Source organism: Sorex araneus, chromosome 4 (assembly GCF_027595985.1).
Source record: "Sorex araneus isolate mSorAra2 chromosome 4, mSorAra2.pri, whole genome shotgun sequence".
Lineage (NCBI taxonomy): Eukaryota > Metazoa > Chordata > Mammalia > Eulipotyphla > Soricidae > Sorex > Sorex araneus.
In genome coordinates, this window is record NC_073305.1 from 13146803 (window position 1) to 13157274 (window position 10472).

Below are 10472 nucleotides of genomic sequence, written 5' to 3' on the forward strand. Positions count from 1 at the left end.
CCGGGGAAAGGGCAACTCAGAGAAGCGATCACCAACTACATTGTAGTCGAAGGCCATGTGGGGGAAGGGAGTTGCGGGCTGAATGAGGGCTAGAGACTGAGCACAGCGGCCACTCAACACCTTTATTGCAAACCACAACAGCTAATTAGAGAGAGAGAACAGAAGGGAATGCCCTGCCACAGTGGCAGGGTGGGTTGGGGGGGAGATGGGATTGGGGAGGGTGGGAGGGATGCTGGGTTTACGGGTGGTGGAGAATGGGCACTGGTGAAGGAATGGGTTTCCGAACTTTGTATGAGGGAAGTATAAGCACAAAAGTGTATAAATCTGTAACTGTACCCTCACGGTGATTCTCTAATTAAAAATAAATAAATTATTAAAAAAAAAGATTCTAACTCCATTTATTAGTGATTAAAAATGTGTGTATATGTTAGAAAAGCCTTGTTTCTTTAGAATAAATTAGATTTATTTTACATGAAGGTAATCCTGAATTTTCCTTCAGAAATAAAAAGTATACAATTTTCTAAGGTATATTTCTTAGAAACATATTGGAAACATTCTAGCTGTAAATAAATATATCAAAACACACAAAAAAAAATGCTGTGAGCCCTGTGGTATGGGATCAGGGAATACCTAGACATGCCATTTTCAATACCTTGAAAGCCATTCTAGTGAGGATTAACCTCAGAGAGAATGCACATTACCTGTATGAGGGGCAGTGCTCTATTAAACCCGAAGCTAGGAAAGGGATAGAGCCCCTAGCAGAGTTTAAAATATACGATGATAGTTCCTTGCCCATATTTTGGCTAAATATAGTACCTTGCCTATATTTTTAGATGGGCCAGACACGTAACGCGATTCAGAGATGACCGCTGGACTGTTACTGACTGGATTCCACAGGACATCCAAAGACCTTGTGGCTGCCCACCAACGAGATGGTCATACTTCTTCGTAAAACCCTGAATAAATGATTTGAGGCTCTTCCTGTCCCTGGGTGAGCAGATATCATTGGGCTACACTAGCACACAACAGGGACAAATGGAGACATTATTGGCGCCCGCTCGAGCAAATCAAAGATAAATGGGATGACAAGTGATACAAGTGATACAAGTACCTTGCCAGTCACCTTGCAGTAATCCCATCCTCCTAGTGAAAAATCACAGGGCGAGTACAGGCTAGCACAGGACCCTCCTGACTTAAAACAGCACAGAAGGTACATTACATTTCTAAAGATCAAGTGTTGGCAGTTGATCCCACAGGTTCAAGTGAAGGTGCTGGGAGGGCAGTGTTTCTTCTGGAAGCTGTAGGGGGCGCACTTTACCCTGATCTTCCATTTTCTTTTCTTTTCTTTTTTTTTTTTTTTTTGGTTCTTTTTGCTTTTTGGGTCACACTCGGTGATGCACAGGGGGTCACTCCTGGCTCTGCATTCAGGAACCATCCCTGGCGGTGCTCAGGGGACCATATGGGATGCTGGGAATTGAACCTGGGTTGGTCGCGTGCAAGGCAAAAGCTCTACCCACTGTGCTATCGCTCCAGCCCCTGCTCTTCCATTTCTGCAAGCTAACAGCTCCCCTGGTATACCTGCCCCTTCCCTCGGTGGCTGGATCAGTCTCTTTCACATGCCATCGCTGACATAAACTCTACTTTTGCTTCCCTTACACTTTGAGGACCTTGTGATAACTTTGTTATTTGGTTTTTAAATGTTTTGGTTTTGGGGCCACACCTGATGATGCACAGGGGTTACTCCTGGCTTTACACTCAGAAATTATTCCTGGCAGTGCATGGGAGAGCATATAGGACGTCAGGGGTGACTGAGCCCAGGTCGGCCACATTGCAAGGCAGGCACCCTCCTGGCTGTACTATCTCTCTGACCCCAAACTTGTGATAACTTTGGACTCATTTGGGTAACCCAGGTGCTCTCCTGTCTTCAGGACAGATGCAGCAGCCTTTATTTCCTTTTGCCATAGTCAGACATAGGGACATCACCCTGCCTGTCACAAGTTCCCATTTCCTGCGGCCATGGAGAGGACTCAGTGAGATCAATCTAGAAAGCAAGGGCCAGGGAGATGCCGCAAGAAAATGGAGCACTTGCTTGGCACGCAGTAGACGCGGAATCCATCCATGGTACCACTTCCTCCAGCACCCCTCAGAGCAACTCCTGAGCACTGAATCAGAAACAGTTTTAGAACACCCACCTCCGCCTCGAGTCCCTGATTCACAAAATGAGCAGGGGAATTCCATTCCCGAGAGCAAAATCTCTCCTGAAAAGAGACTGCACTGAAAAGATAGGAATCGATTCTACACGGCAGTGACAGTTGCAGGGACCCAAGGCGGGCTGAGATGCGGAGAGTGCAGAAGCCTCCCTTGAACAAGGAAGGAAGAAAAGGAACCGGCATCCCAGTCTGCAGCAGCTGAGGTTTCATCCTTTCCTCTGGGGTGGGAAACTGGAAACCAATGCCGGGCCTTTCTCGGGAGACAGCTGGTCGCCCTGTGGGAAGCCCGTGCTTCTCCTTCTGTGGCCTGGCCTCGGTCATGCTCCGTGGTGATCCTTAACCCTTGACTTGAACAAGACTCAGCCACCCTGGGGGCTGGAGCGATAGCACAGCGGGGAGTGCATTTGCCTTGCACACAGCTGACCCGGGTTCGATTCCCAGCATCCCATATGGTCCCCTTAGCACTGCCAGGAGTAATTCCTGAGTGCAGAGCCAGGAGTAACCCCTGTGCATCGCCAGGGCCAGGTGTGACCCCAAAAAAAGCAAAAAAAAAAAAAAAAAGACTCAGCTGCCTGGTAGAAAAATCAGCTAAGCAGGTCCTGGCGCAATGAAGACCCACTCAATGGCAGGCCGGCAGGTGGGTATTCCTTGCCCCCTTGCCCTATACACCTCTGCCTTGTGTTTTTCTCCAAGGGCGACTTCCGGCTCCATCCGCACACAGTCCTCTCTGTCTGCAGTGCCGCGTCCTGACTTCAGCTCCAGGCTCATTTCCACTCACCCAGTCAGAGCCAGGCTGACCCCGTCTCTTGCTCCTGGTTCTCCCTCTCTACTCGCCTTCAGGGAGTGCTGGGGTCGCTCCCTCCTGCCTCACAACACCCCTCCCTCCCCACCCATCTTTGCTGGGCACAGGAATGCAACAGACTCAGGTCTGCTGCGTTGCAATCTCCTGCCCCTTCTCTCCAGGCTGCCCTTCAGGCCCCTGGCAGATGTCTGCACACAGCAGGCTCCTCTCCAGGGCCGGCTCAGTCAGGGACTTTATCTTCCTGTGGACACGCACCTGTCTGAGGAGCCATGAAACAGACCCCATGTCTCTGGCTGCCTTGACTCATCTCCCTCGTGCAGGAGATGGGCGCGTCGGCCTGCTTGCAAGTGTGTTTGCTTGACGAATCCACCGTAATCAGCCAGTGGCATTGCAACACGCCGCCTTTCTTTTTTTAATGGATTGTGTTTAAAAAAAGTTAACAAAAGTAACTTAAATTGCCGAAAAGGATTTAACTTGGAATGAAGACTCAACTGAAATTCTATCTTTATAGAGGTATTATTCTACCTTTAGAAAGTTATTTGGTTTAGTCTTGCTGTTCCATACCTAAACTCTTCGTGTTCCTGGAGCGAGCAGACGCTATTGGGCTACACTAGCACGCGACAGGGACGAATGGAGACATTACTGGCGCCCGCTTGAGGAAATTGATGAGCAACGGGATGACAAGTGATACAAGTGATGCTGTTCCAAAGACAGATAAACACTTTGGGCTAATGGTGCATGACCCTTCCCCACTTCCTCGCCTCTTTCTCTCTCCTCCCTTCTTCCCTCCTGTCCCCTTCCCTTCCTTCCCTCCCTTCATTACTTCCCTCCTCCCTTTCCTTCCTCTTCCTCCTCTCCTCTTCCTTTGTACTCCCCCACCCCATCCCTTCTTTTCCCTTTCCTTCCCCTTCCCACTTCCCCGCTTCCTCCCTTTCATTCTGAGTAAGATTGAGTGCTGACAGCCTGTTGCTAGCCTGGGAAATGCCATGTGAGGGAAACTTAATCCCTGACTCCCAGGTGCTTTCTTTCTAGGCCTTTCCATTTGCAAAGAGAGAAAGAAAACAGGTTGAAAACTTGTAACTTGGACTTTGGGGAAATCCAAGCTGGGAGAGTTGGCAGTTGGGGAGTAGATTTGTGCTAGCGGAAGCAGAAAATTCCTAGGCTAAGAGCCTGCATCCAGGAGTGGCCTCAGTGCCCAGGTCCTGGCGCATTGATTTACTCGCACTGCATTCGAATGCAGGCAAGTCAAGGGAAGATGTGATTCCTGCCCTCAGAAACCCTCATCCTTTGAATCCCATCTTTGTTTTTTTGGGGGGACCACACCTGGCGGGGCTCAGGGCTGATTCCTGTCTCTGTGCTCTGTCCTGGTGGGCCCGGGAGAACTATAAGTGGTGTAGGGGGAATGAAACCAGGATCAGTGTGTGCAAAGCAAGTGTCTTACTCCCTGTACTATCTCTAAGCCTTTAGAACTCTGTCTTTCATGGGAATGTCATATTCTCTGCTGGCCTGAGGGCAAGTGCCCATTACCATATTATACTGAGCGGGAGGGAAGGAGGCACCATGCATCAGACTGACTTAATCCAGACGATTGGGACTTCTCAGTGTGAGGCCAGGCTCGCGGCATCATGCTTCCTTGGGAGTGCATGAAAAAGGTGAGTGTGGGTCTGAACACCAGGCTAAGGACGATGACTTTAGGTGCAGGGAGGGGACAGCAGCCTCTGCTTCCCCAGTCTGTCTCCTCCATACCCATCCTCACACCTGCTCAGGTATCAGGTATCAGCCCGGGTATGTCTGGGGCCCCAAGCACCCACATTGGGAGTCACTATTTGTGCTTTGATAGCGTCCCAGGTTTTCTGCTTGGACACAATCTTCCCTGGCAGGGTGCCCAGCCAGGGTCTGACTGTGACTCTGCCCATCTCAGGTTTGAAGTGCCAAGATGGAGGCGCATTCTGTCCCCATCATCATTCTGCTTTCTGGTGCCACTATTATGCGCTGGGCAATTCTGAGCAGGCATTTTGCAAACATGGGCAGTCCCAGGGGTTCTTGTAGAACCCGTTCAGCCCCTGCCTACGAAGACTGAGGGGGTGTCACTTGAAACACCATCAGTTTGCCAGGGGCTAGCCGGTGGCCATGAATGTCATTGGTCCCAAGATTTTCCTCCTCCTCCTCCTAAGTTTAAGGTAGAATTCATTTTGTTTTTAGGCCACACCCAAGAAGAGCTGTGTGTGTGTGTGTGTGTGTGTGTGTGTGTGTGTGTGTGTGTGAGATTTCCAGAAGGAATGAAGAGAACCTGGGAGCATGGAGACGATTCCTTCAGGGTCTAAGTTTGAGTGTTCCTAGACAGATATGCAAGTTACTGACTGCTGATCAATACACGTGGGCCAACGACTGGTGGTCAATTGACAAATTTTATTCAGGGTGAACAGTGATTCTATAGGGACAGAAGGAATGCAGTACGTGCAGAAAGAGCCTGTAGGATGAGAGAGCTCATAGTAAAGGGGAAGAGAGGTCAGGTTCAAGGCTCTGTGGGACAGAGTGTATGGAGTTTCTATGACCTAACGCAGAGACAAAGCTGTAAGTCTCATAGATACCACAGGTTTCAAGCCCCTGCTGCTGGTAGTTGTGAAGTCTTCAATCTACACTAATCTCTGGGGAATTCCAGATCTCCTGGAACCAGTCCTTGCCCTCGGGACCCGGAGCATTCTCAGAAGCCCTGCAGACCACATCGTTTAGGAGCTGTGCCAGCAAGAACTCCAATACTTATAGGTCATTTTCAAACTGTGTTTCCACCCCTGCCGCCCCCAACCTTGGGTATTGTCAAGGAAAGGCTGGTGGTCGCCTTTCATACTTTGGTAGGAGCTGGATTTGGGTCATACCTGGTGGTGCTCAGGGACAATTTTTGGCCGCTGGTGGTACTGGGGATTTGAACTGGGGTCAGGGCAGTGATAGCAGCATGTAAGGTGCACAACTTCCTTGCTCTGCTATCTTTGTACCTCTCCTTTCATATTCTCCCCCTGACCCCCTTCCCACTTTTAATTGAATCATAGTGAGATACACAGTTCCAAACTTGTTCATGATTAGGCTTCACTCATGCAATGTTCCAACACCCCTCCCTTCACCAGTATACATTTCCCACCATCAGTGCCCCCATATTTTTACATTCTTATCAGGGTCTTTGGTTTCTGCTGCTTTGTTCTCCCAAGCATTTGTTCTCAGCCTTCTGTGTTTAGGTGGGCATCATTCAGTTTTTTGTTAGTTGTTTTTATTTTTCAGAGGGGCCACGCTTGATGGTGCTCAGGACTCACTCTTGGCTTTGTGCTCAGGGATCACTCCTAGCAGGCTGGGACACCATATGTGGTACTGGAGATAGAGCTAGGGTCAGCTACATGGCAAGGGAAGTGCCCTTCCTGCTGTCCTACCCCTCCAGCCCTCATTCAGAGTCCTAGCTACACTCCATTTTTGCACATCATCTGTGAAAGGGGTCTTGCTTTTGTGCTCCTGGGTTGGCCCCACAAAGTAACTCCTTTTCAGATCTTATCTGGGTTTTAGTATTTGCCAAAACTCATTGCCAAGGGCCCCCAACCCGACCACCCACTTCATTGCTTGTTCTCTTATCAGATGCTTGTTTGGTAATTTAATGAGTTTCTGAAGAACGCAGAGGCGTGTGGAATGATTTCTTTTCTGCCCCAACAATTCTTTGTGCAGAGCGGGTTAGTGCCGGGGTGTGAGGTGTGTGAGGTGTGTGTGTGTGTGTGTGTGTGTGTGTGTGTGTGTGTGTGTGTGTGAAATTTCTTTGCCTGGTAGTGCCTTGGCATTGGGAAAGACCAAGTCAACCAATGTGGAGTTGGATGCTGGCTTGGCAAGTGGCTGTTGTGTCCAGGTCACTCGTGTGGCTGCCCAGCTTGTCCTCTGGGCTCTGGGGACCCAGCAAATGACGGGGCCACTTTCTGCACACCAGAAGCCCACAAGCTCTAAAATAACAGAGTTGCGTGGTTTCCGAGTTGTGGATGCTCCAACAAGCCTTGTCACTTATGAGTTCCAGTCTTCACAGATTCTTGATTTGTGAATATGCTTCCTTGGTGGAGTTTATTTGCAACTCCACAACAGAGTAGTTCTTTGGTGGTTTTTACCAGACACAGTTCATGGTGCAAGGTCTGACTTGCCTGCAACACATAGTCTGGCCCAGCTCTCTTTCTTTCTCTCTTTCTTTCTCTCTTTCTTTCTCTCTTTCTTTCTCTCTTTCTTTCTCTCTCTCTTTCTTTCTTTCTTTCTTTCTTTCTTTCTTTCTTTCTTTCTTTCTTTCTTTCTTTCTTTCTTTCTTTCTTTCTTTCTTTCTTTCTTCCTTCCTTCCTTCCTTCCTTCCTTCCTTCCTTCCTTCCTTCCTTCCTTCCTTCCTTCCTTCCTTCCTTCTTTCTTTCTTTCTTTCTTTCTTTCTTTCTTTCTTTCTTTCTTTCTTTCTTTCTTTCTTTCTTTCTTTCTTTCTTTCTTTCTTTCTTTCTTTCTTTCTTTCTTTCTTTCTTTCTTTCTTTCTTTCTTTCTTTCTTTCTTTCTTTCTTTCTTTCTTTCTTTCTCTCCTTTTCTCCCCCACACTTCATTTAAACACCATGGCTTACAAAGTTGTTCATGTTGATTTGTTACAGGAATTCGATATTCTATCACCAACCCCACCACCACTGTCACCTTCCCTCCACCATTGTCTCCATTTCCCAGCAACCTCCCAGGCATGCCCCAATAGAAGGCCAATAATAATTTGTTTTATATTGCTGGTTTACTAATAAATGGCTAATGAAATGATCAAAAATATTTCCTTAAAAAGAAAGTTGGTGAAAAACTGTTGTATCTCACCATGGGGACAATAAATCCTTGTCTGAAGGATTACTCAGATGTAATTACAAGTTAAGCATCTGTGCTAATGTTTTTGTAACTGAGATTGGTTGGCTCTGTGTTACATCCCATCCAATATGAATTGTCAGTGTTTTATAGTTTGGAGATGTGTGGTCATAAATGTTGCCACATGCTGTAGAAAATGCATAATTTTTACCGGGCAGTCCAGTTGGAGTTAAATTTTTACCTTGGGGGTGGCTTTGGGGTGTGGAAGCAAGCACAACTGGAGCTTTGTTTGGGCGGGCACTGGTCCATTCCCCTCTGAGAGTGCCTCGATGTCTCAGCCAGAAATGGGTGTCCGAGAAGTTTTTATGTTTAGCTGATGTCCTTTGAGATTTATTTATGAGTCCCTGGACAAAGGCCAGTAGTTGAGCTTATATGGTGGCAGAGGTGGTTTGTGGGCTTGGCTGTGGGGCTCCCAGAAGTACAGGGAGGTGGGGGGGAAGTAGCCTATCCTGACTCTAAGAATGGTCTGGCTTTTTTGTATTCATTTTCATGCTTTGGCAGAAAGTGGACTTTTGCTGCCTGAAGAGTAGAGTCCCAGGGTGGGAACGATAGTACAGTGGGTAGGGCATTTGCCTTGCATGTGGCTGGCCTGTGTATGATCTCTGGCAGCCCATAGGTCCTCCAAGCCTGCCAGGAGTGATCCCTGAGTGCAGAGCCAGGAGTAAGCCATGAGCATTGCTGGATATAACCCCTCCACTCCACACCCTGCCCAAATAGAGTCCCAATCCATCACACCAGCTTGTGCAAAAGTGGGGGAAACCAGAATGAAGCAGGAGTGTGGAATGCAAATCAACCTTGCTTTTGTTCCTTGGTTTCAGGGGAATATTTATAAGGACAGAAAGAGATAAGAATTGAGGGGTCAGCGGTGGGTAAGGTATTTGCCTTGCATGCAACTGACCTGGGTTCCATCCCCAGCACCCCATGTAGTCCCCCTAGCCTGCTAAGAGTGAGCCCTGAGCACCACTGGTGTGGCCTAAAAACAAACAAAAAGAATAAAGGAAGTCAGAAATTGGGGGGGATGGGGTCACCCATATTTTTGGTAACATCTGATTGATTTAGCCCACTTTTTTTTTTTTTTTGCTTTTTTTGGTCACACCCGGTGATGCTCAGTGGTTACTCCTGGCTCTGCACTCAGAAATTACTCCTGGCTGTGCTTGGGGACCATATAGGATGTTGGGAATTGAAACTGGTTTGGCCGTGTGCAAGGCAAACTCCCTACCCGCTGTGCTATCGCTCCAGCTCTTCAGCCCATTTTTTGAGGTTTATTTTTAGCTAAAAAATCCTGGCTGTGCTCAGGGCTTACTCTAGGTTCTGTGCTCAGGGATTGATTACTCTTGACAAGTATAGTGCTTAGGTAACAGTGCTCAGGTTCAGCCAGAGACTGAACCCAGGTTCAATGCATGCAAGGCAGCACCCTACCCACTGTACTATCTCCCTCTCCCCAGTTCAGCTCATCGTTGAGAAGCAAAGAGTCCCAAAGCCGTCTGTGAACAGTTAAGGGTCAATCCATACTCAGAGTGAGGGTCTTAAGGCCATTAGACTCCCTCTCTGGCCAGAGGGACAGTGATGCTGTCTGGCGCATCTCCCAGAAGCGTAACTTAGGTGGTTATTTCCATCTCTGCGTTTGCACAGGGCTCTGCCACAGTTGAAAGATAAATTTCAAGCAGAATCTGGGCCAAAGTTTTTACTTGGCTTTTTCTCTTGCGTAATGCTTATTTACTGTTTTTCCTTTGCTTGTTTGTCTGTTTGGGGACCACGTCACCTCCAGCGGGTGGTCGGGAATGACTCCTCGCTTAGGGCGTGGGAGCCGCTGCCAGCGGGGCTCACATACTCTGGGGACTCCTGCGGTTCTGGGACTCGAACCTGGACCTCCCGCATGTCGAGCTTAGGCTCCAGCTTTTCTACCCATCTTCCCAGCTCACACTTACTATTTCTGTAAACCAGAGTAAGGCTACACCTGCAAAGGTAAAGAAGTGATTAAATTTTATTCTGTGTGGGTCACACCCTGCAGTGCTCAGGGACTACTCTGGCGAGTGGGGTGCGTAGCTGGAGTAGGGTGAGGGGAGGGGACTCTCCTGGAGGTGCCTGGGATTTGCAGCTGGGTCTCCAGCATGCTAAGCCTGAGCACTCACACTTGGAGCTATCTTCCTGGCACTGGGAGAGAAGAACTTTTGTATCAACGAAGTGCTTAGGATTGTATTAAAGCAACCTCTCTCGAGATGCGGTTTATGCACATCTTCATCGAGTTTTTGAGTCTGGAGAGCTTGGTGGAAAACGTGCAGTTGCTACCTGCCATCCCCTTGGACTGTGATTTCCCAAGTTCTACTTGGACAAGAATGGGAAGGAATATTTCTGAACAGGCCGTGTGCAAGCCTGTGTGCTTATGTGCTTGTGTGCATGCATACGTGTGTGTCTACATCTCTGAATTACCTAAACAGCATTTACTAATTGCTTCTACATATGGGGAATCTTTAAAGAGGAAACCCAAGAGCGGGGATTGTGGGCAGACCGAAGATCTCGTTGAACCTTGGTCAACGGCCCAGGTGGTGGAGCGAATGCAGGATGCCTGA

At 48.3% G+C, this 10472-nt stretch overlaps 1 protein-coding gene across 1 annotated transcript in view; it reads right to left on the minus strand.

The window, feature by feature from the left end:
* The window catches only part of ACP3 (acid phosphatase 3), an 81933-nt gene extending 72153 nt beyond the window's left edge, over positions 1-9780 (minus strand). Inside the window, exon 1 of the mRNA XM_055135046.1 lies at positions 9665-9780. Coding sequence (XP_054991021.1) covers positions 9665-9780 — 116 coding nt within the window. The remainder of the gene's footprint in view (positions 1-9664) is intronic.
* Between the last annotated feature and the right edge of the window lie 692 nt (positions 9781-10472).